A 22881-nucleotide genomic window follows, 5' to 3' on the forward strand; every position below is an offset into this window, starting at 1 on the left:
CCTTTACTTCTCCCCTCCCCCCCTCAAAGTCATCACTGATACACTGTACCAAGGCCCAGGATATTCAAGAAGTCATCCAAGACACTGTTCTCAGCACCAGTGCAAATATCCTACTGAGTTTTACCATGTGATTTGATGTTGTACTAGAAAATACACATGAAGATTTCCCCCACACAGGTGACTCTCGTAGTCTATTTCAAAAGCATGTTGTAGAACTGTAACTTAAGGTAATCAATCAGCAACAAAGTGACCAGCCTAAGGACCAATACAAAACACTTACTTGAGCATGCCACTGTGTTCAGCATGCCACACCTGGATCCGTTCTTCCCACTGCTCTCTGGAGAGTTTATGCTGGTCCATCACCCTACAAAAGGAAAGAGATATTAGCAAGATTAGACTTCATGTTTTGCAGTATCCATTGATGCTGATCTTTGGTATAGTCTTACTAAAAAAGTAGTTCCACACATAAAGCCTTACTGAAACCAAGAGGAAGATCCTACTCAGCCCAAAGATGTACTGTGTGAAGCAGAGCAATTCAGAATGAACAAAAGCTCTCTGCAAAGCCTTTCTGGTCACTGACCAGAGACATAAGAGGCATAAGCAGAACACTGGAAAAGAATCTCATACACGCTGTAGACACCACAGGGTTAAAGCAAAGCAAAAGGTGCAATTCCTGGAATTAGACACTGCTGCAGAGTGTCATCAGGAGGTGTAAACTGAAGCCATTTTCCAGAAGCCATTTTCCAGATAACATACACTTATCCTGTGTGGGGACGGACTAAGTAGCCTCAAGATATGCTGTCCAGATACAAGATTTTTAGGACTGTACATTAGGATTAAGGACATACAACCCAACCTTCTCCAGGGATGACACATTCTTGACTGAATGCTGCTCTTTTCTTCTTAAAGAGGAGACAGTCATACTGCCAGTTACCAACATGGCAGCAATGTTTAGGAAAGAAAAGCTGAATTCAAAACTATATTTCATATTCCTAACCAACCCAAGGAAAGAGCACAAAAACATCTGTCTAATACGACAGATAGAAATAAAAGAAGGAAAAAAACCACAAATGCATACAGTTCAGCTAAAAATAAAGATAATGCTTTCAGTGAAACTCTTTGTATTTAACTAGAACCCACATTCTTGACCTTAAAAAAACACCTAAGAAAATGGGAGACTGCATCAACCAACTCCTTCACCTTTGGGGAATCAGACGTTCTGAATTGAGGTATCCAGGCTTGTGCACGTCTTTGTTGTAATCTCCAAATTTGGCCTGCACAGCATAGGAGCCAAGAAGTACTGCTGTTTCAGGAGGACAGTAGATCTCATCGCTGAGGATCCCTTCCTTCACCTGCAGGAAGAAGAGCTTCTGTGTGATGTCCTGGATCAGCTCTTCAGCCACATCCTCTGGGAAGAACTTGGCACGAAATCTGAACTGGAGGGGATTCTCCTTTCTGATTTCTTGAGCAGAAACCTGAGGACAGAGGTGACAACACAACTGAGCAGGGCTGCAAACAATAGAGTAAGTTGCCTTTACACAGAAAAAAAGGATTTGGGGCATTTGCCTTAAGGGGTGAGTGACTGACAACTCATTACTGTAATTCCTTAATTCTGGCTGCTTACTGGTATGAGAACACAGGGGAGACATTATGTTTTCCAACTAAGCCAGTAAAATTCTGTTTGCACAGCAAACCTTGGTCAGGGGAGAATGATTTACCGTGCTGTATCAGATGGCAAACCTCCATCCAGTATTGTATGTGTTTGACAGAGAACAGCCCCCTGACATTAAACAGGTATGTCCCTGACTGTCCCATCAAGAAAAACAGTTCATACCTGCATAAGAATTGCAAGTCCACAAACAAGAGCACATCAGAGGCATCAGCGCTCTGTTACAACTGCCCATCCTTGAAGTGACCTATCTTTCTGATCAGTGCAACAACTGATCCTGCACAAGCAGAGATTAAAACCATCACTAGCCAAGATGTTCCTCCCATCACAGCAAGAATAGCTGCTTCCACCCAACAAAGTACAATATCGAGCTGCTGCTGTACATCTGACAAATGCTATAAAGCTTTCTACAATTCACACAGAGAGAAAGGGCAAACTTCCACCATGCCACACCTCACCCAAATAGTTCTCATGGAGGTCTCAAGTTTTCTCTAAAAATAATCCTGGAGTTATGAGAATTAAGGAACAATAACAACAGGTACGAGGTTTATAAAGTTGCAGCCAACACCACATCAAGAATCATGCAAGCTTTAACCTTTGTTCAGCAATTAACCCAAAGTCTGTTACCTTTTTATCAAGCTTCAGCCAAGTCTGGAATCCTTTGTTATCCATATACTGAAGACCAAAGTACCACACTTCTCGCAAACCTATGGTTTTAACCACCTGCAACAGAAAGGTTAAAAAAAAAAGTTATTATAGGTAACAGTTCACTGGAGGTCCAGGTCTCCTCTCAAGTCCACACCACAGCATCACCTGTGGGTGCAGGCAACAGCCTAAACCTACTCATCTGGCATCTCTTAATTTCATCTTGTAGACAGAGATATACAGCTGCTGTAGTAGATAACAGCAATGGCATAGGCTAAACTACTTGTCCCACCCAGTTCCTAGGAGAAGACAATTCTGGGGAAACCGGGAAAGACAAACAGGGCAAGTGTTAGGCCACCAAGTGCTAGACTGGTACACTGGCCACAAGTGGGGCTTCTGCTTGCTCGTATCTACTGGCTCTTCTTAAACCCGTACTTGGTGAAGCAGACAAGTTACTTTCACCAAAGCTTATGGTGAGATGGTCTGTAGTTGTGTTAGTACTGACTACAACTAGTTAGCAGTACTAATGGCTCAAGTGATCTTGTCTGCCAGTCACCAAAGATTATTTGGCTGGAGGAAGCAACTGAGGGATGCTTTACACAGCTGCTGCAGTAAGCTCCCTGTGCAGTTCTGAGAATTAAAACAAGCTGCAAGTGTTCTCAGTTAAGGTCATTCTTTTTTTAAACTCACACAACGGCTGATTTTGAAGGAAAAACACATGGATGGCCCAACATTAGGACAAATTTCATATATTATAAGTACTAACCAGACAAAAGACCCAGAAACGCCATCAGTTGACTGGACGGCACCCTTACTGGTGAAAACAGTCCTGTTTGGACACATTCCTTTTCCTCAGTGGAGGAGATAGTCTAACAAGTTCCTGACCTCCTTCTACTCTTGACCACTTGTTCTTATAGACCAGTAATTTGCTGCCAGCTCATCTACCTGTAAAGCTGTGCTCTAGTCAGAGATGAGATCTGGAAAGATCGACTACATACATATCTGGATCACTTTCTTGATGTTATTTGCAGAATAGCCCCTCAAAAAGTGATGTAGGCATCCCCATTAGGTAGCTGAACTGAGCGGAAGGCAAGAGCTTTTTAAAACTACTTTGCAAGTTAGGCAAGTGTGACACACTCAAGACAGTGTAGTTACATGTGCCTCAGTAAGTCCAAGATCTCAACCAAGGACCTGTTTTACCCTCACAATTTATAGTATTGCTGGTGACGCTCTGGCTGAAGAGCAGACTTGAGAGAGACAATGATTTTAGGATACTTAATTAATTTCCCTTAAATTTTCTTACTGGTGAGCTAGAAGCCAGCAGTCTGTACCTGGAAGCGAGAGCTTCCTGGGGTTCTTAAGGGAGATAGGGAAAAATGCACCATTCTGATTATCACTCTGAGAATTACTGTTTCTGTGACATTGTTGAACAACAGGCAATCTACAGAGTTTAGTGATATAAGCAGACCAAGAAAATTGCATAGTAGTATGAGAAATGTCACTAAGCAAACATGATTTTTAAGGATAAAGAGGTCAGTACCTACTAGTTGAAGAAATAGCATAGCTTCATAGCTGGACACGGTGGGCTGTATTCAGTAGGCTACAGTTTATATATTCTACTTCAGCAGGGCTAACTAGAGTTTGTGTTAAAAAACCCACCAACCCAAAAAACAAGAGACCCCAAACCCTGCAACTTTTTTTTTTTTTTTTTTTTTTTTTTTTTTTAAGAAGAGCTGGGGTCTGAAAATACTTCAGCCTTTACTCAACTAAAATTCCTTTTCCCTCCTCCCCCAAAGTGACTTGTTTCACCACAGAACAAGTTTTCTGACAGCCAGACATATTTTTAGAAGGGTCAGAACTGCGCTTTACTCAATCTAACAGAAAAGCAGGGGTATGCTGAGTGTGGTACTTCCTGTTGCACAAAAAAAAAGTGTTGCAACTTCATTAAAATAGAGTTACATAAATCAAGCAGTTATCAGGTCATTATCTCTGAATGTCTCTTACAACAGAAAAAGTACACTTTTCCTATAAATCAAGTTAGAAAGCTTGTAGAAGTTATGACCCCCAAGTTATTCCCAAAACCTAAAGGTAAGGAAGGAGAAAGTATTAAGCTAAACATCACAATTTGACCATTTGGGTTCCAATACAAACAGTGAGGACATGAATGTTTTAGTCTGTGTTCTGGGAAATGGTTTGTAAACTTCCTCCATAGCAAAACAAGGAAGAAATAAGAACCAAGCATTATATTCAAGATGGGAGACGCTCCTCAAACATATGAAGTAGCAAATCTTAAGTCTGCCCATTCCACCCAGAAATACATTCACTGCCAGAAACTGCCAGTGACACACTCTCCTCCATTTGAATCTTTTCCTTATGGCCAAGATAGCACACGACTGCCTGTGAGGTACTCCAGCCAGCTGCAGAGCCCACTGGGTTTGTTCTCGGGAAACCTCGGACCATTGTGGTATAAACTATGCACAGGCCTGGCTTAAGTCAAGCTGAACTCAATATTCACAGGTTTCCCACTATTTTCTCCTTTCTATAAAAGGGAGTTATAGTCCACTTTACATGCAGGATAGACTTATGCTAGCAAAGCCTAAAGCACAAGGGCACTGCCAGAGTAGTTTTCCTAGCTGACAGCAGGCCAAGAAATCATCTGGTGTTTTTTAAAAATAGCTTTTCTTCAATGCCCTTTTTCCCCCACAGTGGTTCAAGTGGGGCCACTCCCCATACCTGCAAAAACCTGTTGCCTCCACAGGCTTTATCTGAGTGTAAACTCCATTTGAGATAAGGACCTAGTACAAGGCTTGCAGAGCAGAAGTGAAGAGAAGATGTCAGAACAGTCGCAACTAAATGTATGGTCTTCCCTTTCCCTGGTTTTCTGCTGCACGCTTCTGCCTTAGTGTTCTCTTGATGTGCAGAAGTGCACTCCAACAAGCTATGGACTACAGACAAGAATTTCCAATCACAGGTTTTAAACACCAGCCATAGGATGTAAGGAGGAAATCTTCTGTCCCAATAGTGCAATAACTGCTGCAACAAACAGTCTTCAGAAGTCTGGAACCACCTAGACAGCAAGCTAGAAGTATCTTGGATCTGAAGCATCCTGCCTTTTTCCGTATTCTTAGGATTTCGTGCTTCTCAGCTGGAGGTCAAGAAAGTAGTTTCTCTTCTGCCAGAGAGATGACTCTGACTCTTAACAGATGTAAACATTAGTGAATACATGGGGTAAAAGTCCTTATTGAATCCTTGTCATAAATAACATAGGACATATGTACACTATCTGATCTAAGGCACTGCTTTTAAAAACCTGGCTTTTAGTCATTTGGATTTTTGTACTCACAAAGATGAAACACGAATTCTGTTTTGGGTTAACATGAAAGGGGCTGGAGGAAGAAATTACCCTGATGCAAGGGTGGTCAGCAGTGAATGGAAGGTCAAATACTGGTTCCATAAATATTTCATATGCACTTCACCAAATTTCCAGTCAATGCATACTTGACGTTTATCCCACATCAGTAATAATCAAAAAGGAATTAAAGTTAGATTTAATGCTACACACAATTTGTAGTACTCTATTTTGTACTGTGAAGTTCTGCAGCGATTATAATTTGGTTTCCTCCTTTCACTCTCATCAAGAGCCCACTAAATGTTTTTTCTGTTTGCTGGGGGTCTAGGCTTTTATGAGTTTTTGGTTGGTTGGTTGGCTTTTTGGAAAAGTACTTCTCACTGCACAGTTGCCATAAGGCCTGACACGTTCTAGCTAACTCACTGAAATGAGAACTTGTACCAGAAAAAACTTAAAAGGAATAGACACTGTTTAGCCAGTTCTGTCTACTTGAGTTAAAGCTCAACCACCCTTTGCTATCAAGGCTAGCAGGGGACAAGGGGAGAATTGCAAAGGAATTACTGTAACACTTCATAAACAGCTTAATACACATAACTGAAGTCTGCATAAATCAATTCTTAGTTTTCAGGGTTCCAGCAGGAATAGCTAGAAGCAAGCTGCTTTTTTTTTTTTTTAAATTCCAGAACAGCAAGTTAAATTTTTCTGCTGAAATCTAGGCCTTGCTTCAGTTTTATAAGAGCAAGCTACTTAAGAAAAGAATAATAAAGTTTTACAAAGTGCTCTTTGTTTATTTTAGCTGTCTTTATCTGACATTTGCGGGTCCATCTCAAAACAGACCTGTATATTGTTAATGCAGCAGAAGGAAGAAGAATAGTAAGGGAGGAGAATCTTGGCTACTCATGCCCTCCACCTCCCTGGGAACCCCCAGAGGCAAGCTGGACAAGTCTCTGATCCATTTTGCTGCACAAGTGCTTCCTACAAGGCATGTTGCTATGGTTGCTGCCTGGAGATCACAAACTCATCTGGTTTTCCAGTAGTTTGGCAAACTTGAACACCTGTGGCAAGGGACTACCTCCAACACAGCTTCTGAATTAATGCAGCTATGCCTATGCCTTCGTCAGCCATCTGAAGACCTGATTTGAAGTATTTTGCACAGGGACAACACTTCAACTTTAGAATTTAAGAAATAAATAAGGGCTAAACTGCATTTCAAAGCAAGAGATGAGTTTTTACACACTACCTATGCTGTCTAGACATTTTCAATCCCCTATGACACTTCATCACCCAACACTGCTAGGAAGTCAGGTTTCACTAGAACATAATGTACCTACAAGGATTTTTGCTTTTTTTCTTTTATTGTGATGGAATTTAGAGATCTTAGTTCAGAATAGGGCCCTTTGATTAGTAGGTGGAGAAAAGAAAGGTAGGTAGGTTTGGAATCCAGTCTTAAGAAAACACTATAGTCTGAAATGTACTCCAAGCTTAAACAACAAGAGCCCATACCAACCCTTCACTGACCTGGTCAAACAGCTGTTTGCCTGTAGTGTTTGGCTGGATGGCAAACTCCAGCTCTGCATCCATAGTAACAACTCGAACGTTGATCTAAGGAGAAAAAACAAAAAGCATTGTTCAAGATGTATTTAAAGCTATTTCTCAGTGTTAACACATTACTTTGTGTACAACAGTCTCCACACTTTGATACACTACCATAACCTCTATAATATACACACTTAAGCCCCACTTAGATTCATGTTATCATACCAGAAAACTTAATTGGGACACTGACTTTGCTGTCTTATCCAGGTTGCTCTGCAGGTTTTCCTACTCAACACAAGATTGGACCAAGCCTCTGGTTTAACAAGAGGGCATTTTAGAGTTGATTGTTTCCAGGCCTAAACCCCCTTGGAATAAGAGCTCCTGTGAGTCCACAGCATAGCTGCCTGCAGGCCATCCCTTGGATTACGAAAGGCCCTAATGACTAAATTAAATTTAAGACTTATAATTTAACTTCCATTTCTATTAGAGCTGGAATTAATCTGAGGTTTTAAAGACAAAAAGCTGAAGATTATTCTTACGAAGCAATCAGCATTAACCCAATAAACATTCATTCCCTCATAAAAATCTACTCAGCACATAAAAACAGCAGTTATGGGTACAGAATGATAATGCAGGGCAAGAGTTCACTAAGCTATTGCTGTTAGTGAAGAAACAACATAACCAGATTTACTGTAATGGCAGCAGTAGACTGCAAGACAGAGGTTACTATTGTATGCAGAAGGCAATGACTAGAAAAAGTCTATTAGCAGCAGTTAATCAGGAGGCAAAAGCAGCAACTAAGCTTGCAGGGAATAGCATAAGGGCTGGCAAAATGGCAAATCAGGATAGGATTATCTCCAACTGTTCCAGCTACAGAAGACTGTATTGCTAGACATATTACACTATGCCTCAAAAATATCCCACCACCCCAAAGCAAATTTAAAAAAAAAAAAAAAAGCAAAACACTGAACCCCTATGATTCAGTAGTATAGTTCCACTAAAAAGTTAGATTTGTAGCTTGATATTTTAAAGGAAAAAAGAAAAAGTGGTCCCGTAAATACAAGGCCAGACAACAGATAAGCTATGCACGAACACGTAACATTTTCCCAACATTTTATAAATGCCACATTACAGAAAGCCAGAGCTAACAGACCAGGAGAGCCTGCTACAGCTGCAGCACTGGTGCCCAGTGCAGAGGCACACATTGGAAGAAACAAGAGGAAGGGGCAGAAAAGGAATAGAATCACCTACTACAAAACTTTGACCCTGCAACAGTTTCCAGCCACTTAATTATGTATATTTAAAATCTAGGCTAAACGTCAGGTAAAACAATGTTACAGCTAACACAGAACTGTGAATAAAACAAGTTGCTTCCACTAGGTTTGTCAAATATATTAGAAAATTTTGCATTCTTTTTAGTAAGACGTGAAGGCATCAAGTGCCTTCTAACCTTCATAGAGATTTTTCTTTTTCCTGCTCTCTCCCAGATAACAGCGAACTCTCCTACAAAAAGACTAAAGGCAGTTTCCAAGACATGGAACCCTAGAACTGAGACAGAGAAGGTGACAGTTTAGGTGGCCTTGTCACTTTCAAGCTGCATTTATAAAGCAGTGTTCTTTAAATTAGGACTTTAAAAAAAAAAAAAAAATCCTCTAAAAGCAACAAGAAAGAACAACCAAGAAAGGTTTTCCAAGAGCTCCTTTTCCCAGCTGTAGCATTTGGTGTCCATAACGGAAGTACGCTTAAGGCTTTCTTCCTGTGCCTTAAGAACCAAAGGTTTCCCAAACCCTGCTTCCAGTGTAGGAAGAGAGGGGAAGTTCAGACACCACATTATCAGGAACAGCAAGACTGCAATTTGAAGATGTGACCTTAAAAAGCTCCTGTTGCTTAATCCCTCTCAACAATAAATCCCTAATCATATTCTAATCCCCCTCTACCCCCTTGAACAAAACATATGCTCGTAATCCACAGTTTTGTATTGTACAAGTTATTTGTACTTCTGGCTGAAACACTACAGTGGGTGTAAAATAAGTATCACTTTACAAGCTAAAGTTGAAAAGATGCGCTTCCCAATCCTTACCAGAAAACCTGCAGGATGTTGGCTGAGCACAGAGTTCCAGTCAGTACCAGTACGTTCACCTTTTATTCCCATCTCACAGAATCACAGAATTTTCAGAGTTGGAAGGGACCTCTAGAGATCATCTAGTCCAACTCCCCTGCTAAAGCAGGATTGCCCAGAGCACATTACTCAGGACTGCATCCAGGCGGGTCTTGAAAATCTCCAGGGAAGGGGACTCCACAACCTCCCTGGGCAGCCTGTGCCAGTGCTCAGTCACCCTCACCGTAAAGAAGTTTTTCCGTGTATTTGAATGGAACTTCCTGTGTACTAACTTGTGCCCATTACCCCTCGTCCTGTCACTGGGAACCATTGAAAAGAGCCTGGCTCCATCCTCCTTCAACCCACCCTTTAGATACTTGTACGCCATAATAAGGTCTCCCCTCAGCCTTCTCTTCTCCAGGCTAAAGAGTCCCAGCTCTCTCAGCCTTTCCTCATAAGGCAGATGCTCCAAGCCCTTAATCATCTTAGTTGCCCTAAGTGGTCTCCTTAGTGGTTATTTGCTAGTACAAAAGGTAAATTCCCTAGTCTAGGGGAATACCCTGTATTACTCTAACCCTAAAACACCCTGCTGGATACAGTCCCCTTCCTAAAGGATTGGCTACATAGTGAGCTATTTAGTGCTAAAGCCATCTACTTGCTACACCTTTTAAGAACTATTTCATCATTAAGACCAAAAATTGAAGTAATCTGCTTTCCACTTCAATCATCTAAAGCCATAAGCATGCCAAAACATGACTACTTGGTTATCCAAAAAGCTTTCAAGGACATTTGGGGTGTGTGGTAAAGGTTAATTTCCGTGTTCTTAAAGGGCTGAACAACCAGCAGGATAAAGAGGAATTCCCTGGTGTGTCCTCAGACAAGCTGCTAGCCACATGACAGGCAGAGCAAGAAGAGACAGGGCCTCAAGCAGTTATCACTTCAATGAGTTGATGACTGGCTGCGAAAATCCTTTGAGTCTCCTTCCTGCCATATTAAGTCCTCTTGCTTCTCATCTCCAAACCTTAGCCTTGATTTCAAGAAGAACATAATGGTTTTAACAGTGTTTCTAAACGGATGTCCTACAACCACTCCACACAAGCTTTTAGCCAGAGAGAAGCTGGTAGTGAAGCAGACAAACAGAGCTTAAGCCTCTTGAAACCCTGGTTTAGACAGTCTGAAGAGACCTTGATGTTTGGCATTCAGCTCAGACCACATGAAACTCCCCATGGCACCAAGACAACTAAATCAAAACCCAAGGTGCTAACCATTTCAAGATATAGTTGGGGAGGGAAACAGGGAAGAACTCAGACTAATTTCTGTCAACAACAGAAAGAGCAAGACACGGTTAAGACAACTTTCACAAGTGAAGTCCTGCTTACTCTGTGTAGGCAAGGCAGGTCATTTGTAAAATCCCTACCAAATCCTTGGCAGTAACCCCCAGGACAAAATTGAAGTCATAACCAAAAAGAAAGCAGTTTTTAATTGTTTCAGAACACAGGTGTGTGGAGCAGGGAGAACACATGGCTGTTATACATGAAACAAGCATTTTTAAATGCACACAGAATGCTAAAAATCCTTGACAGTAAGATGTAACTTCGGTCTCAATCAGCTAATGCCATAACACTTTACAATTATACTTTTATGTCCACAACTAACATACTTAAAATGAACAACAAATAGGGCCTTAGAAGGTTTGCTTGAGTCTATGAAAACATCACAGAACACAAGGTTCTCCGCTTGTCTTAGGATGCATAAAATTCCTAACAAATTTGATCCAGAGAGGAAAAAACATGCTGTTGAAAAGGCAATGCCATTTGCATTAAAAGGAAAAAAAGGTCCATGAATTGTAACAGACAACAGAAACCAAAGAAGTTACTACACCAAATAACTGAACACTAATTCCATGACTTCAGAGTGTTCAGGATGGACTGTAATGTTACCTACACCTCCAACCAGCACGAGAGAGTAAAAGTGAGATGAAAGATGGAACTGGAAAGAACTTCAGAATATAGTTTAAATAATCATAACAGTATGGAAAGTTCTTGTACTAGAAGTTACAGAAGTTAGAATGAGATCTTCCTTGCTTTAGCAATTCCTTCAAGTCATGCATTTGTTATTACTTTTTTTTTTTATTATTTTTGTTAAGACAACAACTCTTCTAATGCCAAGATCAATCCATGGGACAATGCAGCCTTTCAGAGACCGCACACCATACAGTATCTAACTTTGAAAATTAAAGTGCCATTAGAAAAACATTCAGAAAACATTGTCTCTTAAGGAAGCAACACATTGCCAAACAGCTGAGTGGCGACATCTTCTCTGTGTAAGATCCAAGACCTAGATAGGAACCCAAGATGACATTGCCTCTTCAATCCCTTCCTCTCATAAATACTGAGTTTCCAGGCGTGTTGGACACTCTGCATGTGTGGATAGTTTTTTTTTCCTCTTTCTGACTCTTCAGCTACAGCATGTTGGTTCAGAATCTGTCTCTGGTTGCAAGCAACACGGTATATTTGAACCATCGCCCCCTTGATACTGCAGCTCCACTGCAAAACATCCTACACTGAAGGGGAAAAGGAAGGCAGAACAGGAAAAAAACCCACAGCCCTCACACACAGTAAGCAATCATGGATATTTTGCATCCTGATGCATGAAATCCAATACCCCTTAAGTTCACTTGCATAACATAGTTAGTTCAGCGAAACCATGAAGTTGTGCAAGTCATCTAAAATATCATACAATTTATTTCCAGTGAATACATAAGATAAAGGGTAGTAAACACCAACTTTTACCCACATACACAAGACAAACCAGTACTTAACGTGCTGCACATCATCATTATTATTATTATTATGCAGCTCTAAATGCCTCAGACAATGCTCAGGAATGTTTTCTTCCTCTTTCCAAGGAGGGATAAAGACCAGAGTCTCTTAAATAGCAGGTTTACAAGTGCAAATGCTAGTGAAGTATCTTTCCAAGTGGTGACAATTAGCAGTACCATAGTGGAGAAACCTAGGTAGGCATGCCTTCTTTCTTCAGTCGCTGGATGTCTGGAAATCCCAGGCAAACAGCTGGAATACATAAGCAGATCCACAGAGGGGATAGGGCGTTTTGAAGTGCTGTACCTGCACAGCACACATACTGTGAAAAACAGCATGCAGGCCTGTTAAGGTTTCTTGCACATACAAACTGACCGTATATCACATAGACATGCTTGTGCTGAAGGAATATTGCAGTCTTAACAACAAATAAGAAAAAACAGTACTATTAAGAATACTATTAAGAAAGCACTAGTATTAAGCTTGCATCCTCACTTCTATAGGTCTACTCTTCCACCACACAAACAGTAACTACTATTGTACTTGTAATAAGTAACAGACAACCTTTTTTCCCTGAGTTGCAAAGCATCTCTATGGATGAAGTAATCTCATTTCAACCTTAGCAACCAGATCTGTACATAGACAGGTGTAGTGATTAGGTAATCTGGTAACAGGAAAAGCAATTTCATGTAGCAGCATCAGAAGGGCACTGAAACTGCTCCCTATTCTCCCACCTTCCATGCATTAGTGTTCGTTGGTTCCAGGCCCAACAAGAAAGAAAGATACTGTGCTAACTGATGGAGTAACTGTAGTCCCAGCTCCTGGAAACTATCTTGGGAAAATTTTCAACTTCGATTAGGGGAAAAAAAAAAATCCTAGAGGCTCCAGAGCTCAGAGCTGACCTGCCTAACACTTCAGTGTCTGCATTCCTCTGTCCTCCACAAGTTACTAAGGTAACAGCTAATGGTTCAGAGACGGTCAAGAGGAGAGGACAACTCCAGGAGCATAAGTAGCATGAATAACCCAAGCAACTGGAGAGATATTAGTTCAATTTATTGTATTATTCTTAAGTACTTATGAACACAGCACTTAGAGCCAGTTGTTTCTTCTTTGACAGAATAACCTGCCTGATTGATCAAATCTTATCTAGTAACATGTTTGATGTGATCCCATGTGACATTGACTTGGCATACAACAAATCTGAGCCATGTGAAATTACAGCCGAATGACAAGTTGGTGCACCTAAATTTTCCATAGCTTCTGTCAAAGCAAGAGACAACGTCATGAATATCAAGCAAATGATCAATTCTATTTGCTTCTGCAGGATTGCCAAAGCATGACTTCCCTCCCAGTTGGGCTCAGCACCTTCATCTTGCTGGAACTACTGTCAGGACATGAATTCTGACCTTTTCATGGCAGGCCAAGGTCTTGAAAGGGGGATGTGAGTATGGTGGAGGGAGTAAGAAAACACAGTTAAGTATTCTCACAGTCCCTGGAAGATGAAGTGCACTTACAAGTTCACAAAGAACACCTAGTCAAGAATTAAAAAGAAACTCTTTAGGAGGACGGGGCTGGACTTCAAAGATCTTGGCAGGTCTGAGAATAGTTACAGGTGTTATACTTGGAGAGGTGAGAATGGACAAGAGGCAGACAAAGAGATGAACAAATTACAGGCTTGCAAACAATGGGCTACAGCAGGACTGTAGACAAGGATGTGGTCTATTATAATCCCCAGAAAAACACCACATTTCCTGGTGTGATGCTATTGCACAGAAGGAAAAATTACATTCTTTATGTATTTGTCACTAGAAGCATTACAGAAGGTCACTATTCTGTTCTGCTTGCCTGATGACTTGCCAGTTGGAATGCTGTCACCCAAATTTGAATGCTTCTTCTGGAAGTTAATCAAGGGAAGTCTGCATCAATCTGCAGGTCAGGTGTTTTGGAGTTGGTTGTGGGGTTTCGGGGGGTTCTTTTTTGTTTCAAAATGGAGTTGATTTCTTAGCATGGCACTGATTTCTTCCAAATGTTGTCTGAAGCATGAAGGGTTTATAGAGGAGACGGCAACTTTTAAACCCACATGGAGGAAAACACCAAAAAGCCCTCTTATTTTGCAGGCTGGGTAACAGGAAAAGAAACTATAATTGCTGGAGTGGTAAGATATTGGGATACTACATAACCACTTCCATGCAGACTTCAGACAACATAGGTTCACGTCCTCCCCAGTGCTACATTTCTATGATTTAAAGGACCTCTGAGAAGCTAAAATGAGAAGGCAAATGACAAAACTGCAATTTCTCTTCTGGGGGAAGGAGAATCTTATTCTTGTGACAGTGAGAAAGAGATGTACAACACAAAACTGAAGAAAGCCTTTCAGTAGGATCCACATGATCCTGTCCTGCTTCCGTGCCAGAATCTGTTCTGCACTACCTGTGCAACACCTAGCATTTCAGAAAGGGCAGTGGCAGCACAGCAAAATAGTCCCAAGCATTCCCTTCCACACTGCAAAGCACATAGTTTGCTAACAAGGGAGAAAACAGCCTTATCAGTTCACAAAACATGAGTAGGGGATGGCCTCATTGGTATCCACTTGACTGACACAGCAAGCTCATTGCACCAATTTAACCGACCCAGTTTCTCAACATACCGTGTTAAATCAAAAAGACCCAACTGCAAACCGAAGGACACGTTCCATTTCAAATATCATTGTGTTAAACATTGCTTCCTCATTGCAAATAAATGGGAACATTAAGTCACGTCCAACTAGAATTCCTCTGAGTCTATGAAGCAGAGTGAGGTACTGCTGCATTTGCAACAGGTAAAATCAGAGTTGAATAGGCCGGTCTTTGTTCCTTAAAACCTTGCTCACCTTCCCATGAAAGGGGAAAATACCACTGAGGGTAAATACCCTTATATATAATGATCTAGAAAGTTAGTAGTTACTTTAAAATTGTCCAGCACAGTTGTTAGCCTTAACTACTAGTCAGCTTTAATGCAACAGCTTGTACAACCTTTTTTTTTCCTATAGTAATCCTCAGTATTTAAGGAGCAATAACTATACTGGCTATACTTAAGTGAATTTTTTTAAGTTTACTCAAGGCAATAGGAGCCTAGGTATTTGCTGCTCTCATGCAAGGTGAAAAAGCTTTAAAAAAAACTTCTGTGGAAGTTTTTCTGAAAAGAGAACAAGTACTTTGAGGGGAGGCCAAGAATAACTTTGACATGAAATCCGAAAGCTGGAGACTTTTTTGATGGAGTGGGGGTGAAGTGGGCTCATGTGGGCAGGAAAACCTTGAATACCCAGATCTGGGGAGTCATCCAGGAATTCCAGTTTTAGCAAAGCAGGCTGAATTTTCAGAACAAACTTCCCCCTCCCCGCTAGCATACACAAACAGATCACAAGAAAGCCAAACCATTGAGTTTGGTTTTACAGCCAGGTCACTTAACTCTTCATTGTGAGACAGCATGAAACCTTCCTCATAATTAAACATGAAGATAGTCCTAGAACATAAATTCAAACTTTCATTATTTTATTTGTGCAGAAGATGGCACACTAAATTACATGCCTACCTCAGTTTCCTTAACCAAAGCCTGATATATCTTCCGTCAGCATATAACAACTGCATAGCAGGCATCTGCGTGAAAAGCTGAGAAGCAGCCATGGTTGTAATTCAGTTCTTTATCTTAGGTCAAGCAATAACACTCTGCGTGCCAGAAGATCATGAAGATTTCATGCAGGTGTGGCAAGTGTGCGTGACGCTGCATCTCTGATGGCCCTGGTTCCCAAATGCCTTGGCCTTGGCCAGACTTCCAGCATTCTCCACCTCTGATCAGCTCTGTACAGTTAATATTAGCTGCTCAGTGAAACAGTAAAACCAAGCAAGAGCTCTTCCCGGAGGGGGGGGAGGGGGGGGGGGGGGAAAGGGGGGAATCTTTCTCCTCCACCAAAGTTTCCCCCAGCTCTTTCCTAATAAGTAAACTGCATCATTCTGTCCCAGTTAGGGAGAGTTGAAAAACTGAGACAGAGGCCTTTTGAAGATTTTAAAATTAATTTTTTTTTTAAATCTAAAATTACCTAAGGACAGCCCCACATTCTGACAAGACATAAAGCAATACAGTTTAAGCCTGAAAGGTCACAAGATATTGCTCTTAAACAGAGGCACATACATTCAGGGAGACCAGATGTTTTTCATGCAAAACACTTGCTTTCTCTGAGGGCTGTAGGAACGGTTTACTCTGAACAGAAAACAAGGCTAGGAAGCGGCAAGAGGGTTTATGGTGTTCTGTTGAAATACATTAACATTCACTTTAAAGACTCTCTGATGCTATATACTACTACTAAAATTGTTGAAATATCTGTGTTCTTTAAAGAAGGAACACACAGCCAGTGACAGCAGGCTCAGCGCAGCATGGCTGCCTAGATGAGCCATTTGCCCCCAGTTGACATTAGGATGGATTTAGGAACACAGACTGCAGCAACAATAGCTCCTTTGTCCCTAAAGGATAAATACAGAGGGAAGCTGCAGGGCACAGGATCAAACTCCTTCATACACAGACTATTTAATCAAGACAGCCGTTGCATCTAATTAAACATAATGAAGTTGCAAGACTAAGGCTTTACACATGAAGTTTAAAGAAAGCCCCACAACCAATCCTCAACTAAGCTTTACCTTAAGAAGTCGCTCAGAGTCCAGAACGAATCAGACTACCCTTTGTGGTCTTCCATCAGAAACATCAGCATGGGGTCAAGTACAGATAATATAGAGGTTTAAGATCTCAAGTTTTATTATAATTTCAAAGTCTTTTAAACAAGTTAACATCTCTGATATTTATGAGTCAGCTACACGAACTAATATGATCTTTCTGCAATCCCCACAGGGGAAAATAAAAAATAACTAAGTATCTTATAGTCTTGACCCAGGACACAAACACCATTTCATACCTCTGCTTGGCTTGTTCATTTGGAAATGACAGACAGGCAACAATTTATGCAAAAGCTGAACTTCACAGTACCAAGTCACAACAAACAGGGGCAGGGTCTGAAGACATGAATGATCTAAATAAAAGCTATAATAGCCTCAGAGCTTCCCCTGAATCTGAGCACCAATACTGGTGCCTTTTATTCCAGTGCTTATGCAGAGGCACAGGTTCTAGAGAGCAGTGTGCATGGAAAAACACAAAGCCATTCTGAAGAGTCAAAAGTCTGACAGATACTCAGTTGGAGACCAGGTAACACCACCACCTGTCAGCACACAGCACTCAACACTTTCAGTAGACCCTGAATGAACAGTACTAGCACAAGTTACAATGATCGCTCTTCTGAGGCTGCAGACTGGCACATTATATTGGAGCAGGTTGGGCTGTGTGAACACAAGGAGAGTCTATGACTTACACTCTCATAGGATTATGCCCTGAGAGGTTAAAGGGGACCAAGAACCAAATGTTGCAGAAACGTTCTCAACAACTGTGCTCTTCCCAAATGGAGACATTACAGGATACAAAGCGGTCTTTTTCATCAGATGTGAACTAGAAGAAGCTTGAGGACGTTTAAAGGCATGGAATAATTTCCATGCAAGGATCAACTAAGCTGGTCAGCACTTGTCAGTTTGGAAGAAAGTTAACTGAGGCTAGGACATAAGAGCATATAAATTCATGAGTTACATGAACAGGGTGGACAAGGACCACGTGTTCACTGCTCTACCAATAGAATAACTACAGAGCATCAACAGTCTGAACAAGAAAAGAGTTTTTCAAATAATTCTGTAGCAAGGAGTTTTGTAGATAACTTTCCAAACAACCTGAAGGTTATCTAGGACAGCCTTTGTTAAAGCATACTGTGGACGCTGGAGTTCACATGGTTTCAAGGAGAGACTGGACAAGTTCACAGAAATCCATTTAGTAACCCATTATATAAGAACTTTCAGCCTCCAATACCTCAGCAGCTCAGAGGAAACCAATGTTGTGTGTCTTTGAAATACTCTTCCTCGAGCATCAACTTTTGGCCAACATCAGAGGCATACTATTAAGCTACAGGGGCTTTCTGCCTGACCTGGAAAGACCAGCCATGTTCTTATAGAAGTCAAAGTGCAGAATGAGCACAAACCACGTTTACTTAAGGAGAAATAACAGTGTAACAAGTCACACAAGGCCTGGTAATGATGTGTGATCATTCTGCATTCTAGTTATGAATCCATTTGTCAAAGAGGGATTTACTGATTCGATACCCCACCCTTCTATTTTACCTGTTCCATAATCAGGCTCTTTCATTTTACCTCACGGTCTTCAGTGGAAGATATTGCATGGTGTTTGCGAAATTTATGAGTGGGATTATGTGATGTGATCACCTCCGATAGCTTGATAACCCAATCTATGTCCAATACACTACAATGCTCACACATCCCAACAAGGTACTTCAAAGAGTATGCAACAGGTACTATTTGCTCCTAGATAAAGATGTGTTATTTCAAGTCCTGGAACATCACCTAAGCACAAAGAGACTACTCTTGAGAAGTTATAGATCATACAGGAGAAGTGACTGGAAGGATTGGCAAAATACCCCTTCCTGACTCCTAAAACAGCTTGAGGGCTTGAGTTTCATACTCTTCACAGGCCCTTCACTGTAGAAGTGTGATGGCAAACAAACATGCCCCAGTGATTCCCAAAGTGTACCCAGAGGACAGTGGGGGCAAAAAAAAAAAAAAAAAAAAACTTTCAAAAGCTGGATCAGTTTCTAAAGGGGAAAGCTATTCTCTCCCACACTCAGATCACCAAGTATCAATTATGCAAATCCACCCACAAATTCACACCACATACTTTGTGCACCAGGAACTTTATCTATAAACACTTATCTCTACAAAGACAAAAAGTTAAGCAAGCTAAGCTTTCATGATTGAAGTATATTCAGCTATATGTTAAAGAATAACTTCAGCTCCCACAAAGAACTATGAAGCCCAGATCCTACAGTTCAGACTTTGAGGTCCTCTACTGAGCTACACAGGTTAAATTCAGGCACCCTGGTACAAATGTGAGATTCTTTAATCTCTGCTTCTTCAGGTAGCAGGCAGCTCATAGATCTGCTTTATGCATCTGCCAAACGGTGGTCTCCTGGCAGAACTGCGAAACTCTGGACCCATTTCATAAGCCTGCTCAAGATTCATCAACTGGATGTCCACTTGCATCCCCAAAGAAGCCTTTCTCACATACATTCCACACTGAGGTTAGAACACCCACAGCAAACATGGACATTTTCATGCAAAATAAGAGAGGAAGGGATGGTGATAGTGATGCCCGAGTTTTACACAGCAGCTAGAGCACTTGCTCATGAAAGTGGGAGGGAGAAGTAAATGCACAATAACCCTCTTTCAAACAGGACAATTCCATACTCCCTTCTCAAAACTAGCAGAAGGCTATAGGCCTTGTATAGGGGTGCCAACACCTCTTCTACTGAACCTACATAACAGGTAGCTAAATGCAAGTCCTTGGTCATCAAGCAACAATTTCTCTTGCTCGCTCAATTAGAAGATGAGTCCTGCATGTTAATTCTTAGACTTTTACTTTAATTGACAGCTGATATTATCAGTTGCTCATCAGTCCCAGCTGAGAATATGGCTGCTACTCATGCTCTCTCAAAGATGAGAGCAGATGCAGGGAAGGCATGTGATTTTTCCTCACTATGAAGTAGGAACTAGAAAGAGAAATAAAATCTGGATCTGAACAAGTGAGCAATATGGAGGCAATATGGTTAGCTGTTAACACTGAGCTAAACCTTGTTTCTAGACTCACATAGCAACAACTTTCTCCCTTTCCTAAGGGCAAAAGATCCTGTTCGCTGCTCAGTGAAAGCCTGAGGCTTCAGTTGCTTCTGCAAAGAGCTGTACTTCTCAGCTCACAGGCTAAATGTTATCTAATGCTGAAACCAGGCTTCAAAGCAAGCACACAACCCAGCTAAAATACGTTACTTAACACAGTGTGCAGTGTGGTTCAGCGATCTTAGGCAGCATTGCCTTCCTTCAAGGTCAATTGGGTGATTATGGGATTTACAGTGCACATAAAGCTCTTTGGACACAGAGTGCCAAATAAGAACAACACTGATGCAGGAATCTTCAGTGGTCATCAAGAAGTCTTATTCTCAAAAAGTCCTGACGTATCGCAGCTTGTTTTTTCATAGACAGAGGAAGACATTCATGTGGGCGGAGGGAGGGAGAAGAACAGGAAGGCTTATCTCCCCCCTTCTGCTCTTTAAGAAGGCTAAGAAATTCCTTAAGTAGTGACTAACATAACAGTTAACACCCTTGATTTCTTTGCAGCAGTTAACATCCCAGAAGAAACTGCCCTCAGAAATGCTTGCTCAGCTCTTGCAGTAATTCAGGTTTTTGGCACAATTGTGAGCTCATTCTCTTATAACTTTAGTCATCTGTGAACTACTCCCTAAATTTACTATTAATAGAATCCTCCACCTTCCTTTTGCAGCTATGAGTGAGAGTTATCACATTTGGCAAATGGAAGCTTCCTTACATTGCCATTTTGCACCAGAGTATACCCCTCCTGGTATTGAGTAAGTATACCATATGCCATAAGATCTGATTATGATTATTATTTGTATTTAGAATAAATTCCTGTCACTGCACTTGCATGTCCCTAGGCTGGCTTATCATAAACTTGTTGAATTTTAATACCATTATCTGTTCACAGATAGCTAAAGGTTTGGCAGAAGACTTGCACACTGTCTTCAAGGGTTCCCCCTCCCTCCTCAAATTCATGTATATTCAACATCAAACAGGTATGGAGGACTTGTTGAACCACTTAATGCCTAGCACATTATTAATAACACAGGGCTGGGAAAAACCTTTTGAGTCATCAGTTCCAGCTCCCCACTCCTACAGGCAGCAGCATTAAATTCTGTCCTTATCAAACTATCTTACGGGATATTAGGAGACTATTCCAAGACCTAACGAGACCACCAAGCAGGAAAAAACACCACCACACACACTTAACTGCTCTAATTTTTAAAAGTATCTTAAACAACAAATTCTGCTTAAAGCAGTTGTTCCTCCTCTTTGGCGTTTATACCCCTTACAATTTATACAGCCAAAGGAAGAGGTAACTCGTTTAATTGTACCAGGCTAAAGCAGCCAGGCACTCTCTTGTTGTGAGGTGGTTTTCTCCTCTAGTCATCCCAAACCCCTTCTCTAGGTTCTGCTTTGAATTTGTCTCTCCTGGACACAGATGGTAAGTGCAACCTATATTCAAGGAAAGATCTCACTATCACATTCTATTACTGCTTTCCATTAGAGAAACCCTATGCATTGCAGATGACACAGACAAGACAGTCATCTTACCACTGATTAATCTATATACTTCTAGCCTATATAGTGAGGGACCTTCTTCCCTCACCCCTCCAAGTTTAACGATTGCAATGGGACTTTATTACCCCAGTCCTTCAATCCCCTTTATATGGTCGCCCTCTGCATCAGTAATTCCTCCCCCTCAACAGCATGGCATTAGCAGATTTCATTAGTAGATTTCATTAGTATGCTCAGCTTTCTGACCGCAGGCCACCAGTAAAGGTATTAAAAACCAGCACCTCTTGATATTATTCATTTGTATGTTCTCTTTAGCACCAGAAGCTGTTAGATTGCATTTACTGCTGTCCTCTCTTTACACAGTTTTATATACATGCACACAAGTATTAAAAGTTCTTGTGTGACACTATCTCAAATGCTCTACTGCAAAGTTGACTTTATTTCTTGTGAAGCTTTAAGTTTTTCCCCCCCAAGAGGAAACAAAAAAAATCCACCTTCGATAAAGTAACAGAGAATGCTGGTAGGTCAGATCAAATTAACAGGTCTATAGACCACAGATCACATTTCCTTCTCCTTCTGTAAGTAACATTCATTAGCCCACAGCCATGCTGTTCCACCCACAATTTATTAGATTGGTTTGTTTTGCAAAAGGATGTAATTCAGCTAAAACACCATCCATTCAATAAGTCACACAGAAATAAACTAGCAACATGCATCTAGGAAAAACACAGAGAACACACAGACACTCCAGCAATGAAAAGATGCAAGGCTGAGCAAATAAGTTCATTTAGCATTTCAGCTGTTTTCAGGTAATATAGCAAGATTTGGGTAAGATGACATCTCTCACACTTCCTTACATAATAATTCACCACCTGCAAAACCTGATGAACCTCTGCACAGACTAGATGGAAGTTTCGTATCTGAACTGTTGATGAACTCCCAGCTATAAACCCTTATGCACTGGGTACAAGAAGTTATATATTTATAGCTTACCTCAGAGATCTTGTTACTTTGTAACTGTTACACATGGCAGAATGTCTGTGTTACATTATAAATTAATGCTTTCCCATATTAACAAATATATTTATTTCAGAATTATTTTCTGGACTGTTACTAAAATATATTTTGAGCACTGTAAACATGCATCAGATCCAACTAATTGTGAGTAAATGTCACCACAGATTTGGAATATAGTTGGCTTTCTAGCACTTCACTTTGGCACTCAATTAAAATACAAAATCACTAACATTCTAGTGTTATTTGACTTACTATTTGTTTACTGGGAAAGGATAAATTCCAAACATGATCTGCAAGCTTCGTGTGTGCAAACATAATTTTTAATAAAACAAAAGTTTCATATAAAGGTTTAACTTGGTGGGTTTTGGGGGTAAGTGTTGCCAAAATCTTGCTTTCTGTCATCTTAATCTTTACTTGTAAAGAAATGATGACCAATATGTCCAACT

At 40.9% G+C, this 22881-nt stretch overlaps 1 protein-coding gene across 1 annotated transcript in view; it reads right to left on the minus strand.

Moving 5' to 3' along the window:
- EZR (ezrin) overlaps nt 1-22881 on the minus strand; it is a 38067-nt gene that overhangs the window by 12744 nt on the left and 2442 nt on the right. The window contains exons 2-5 of the mRNA XM_082481714.1: nt 7182-7265; nt 2297-2392; nt 1201-1475; nt 281-364 (exon numbers count right to left, since the gene is read on the minus strand). Coding sequence (XP_082337840.1) covers nt 281-364; nt 1201-1475; nt 2297-2392; nt 7182-7265 — 539 coding nt within the window. The remainder of the gene's footprint in view (nt 1-280; nt 365-1200; nt 1476-2296; nt 2393-7181; nt 7266-22881) is intronic.

Source organism: Vanellus vanellus (genome assembly GCF_965231255.1).
Source record: "Vanellus vanellus genome assembly, chromosome: 3".
In the NCBI taxonomy this organism is placed as follows: Eukaryota; Metazoa; Chordata; class Aves; order Charadriiformes; family Charadriidae; genus Vanellus; species Vanellus vanellus.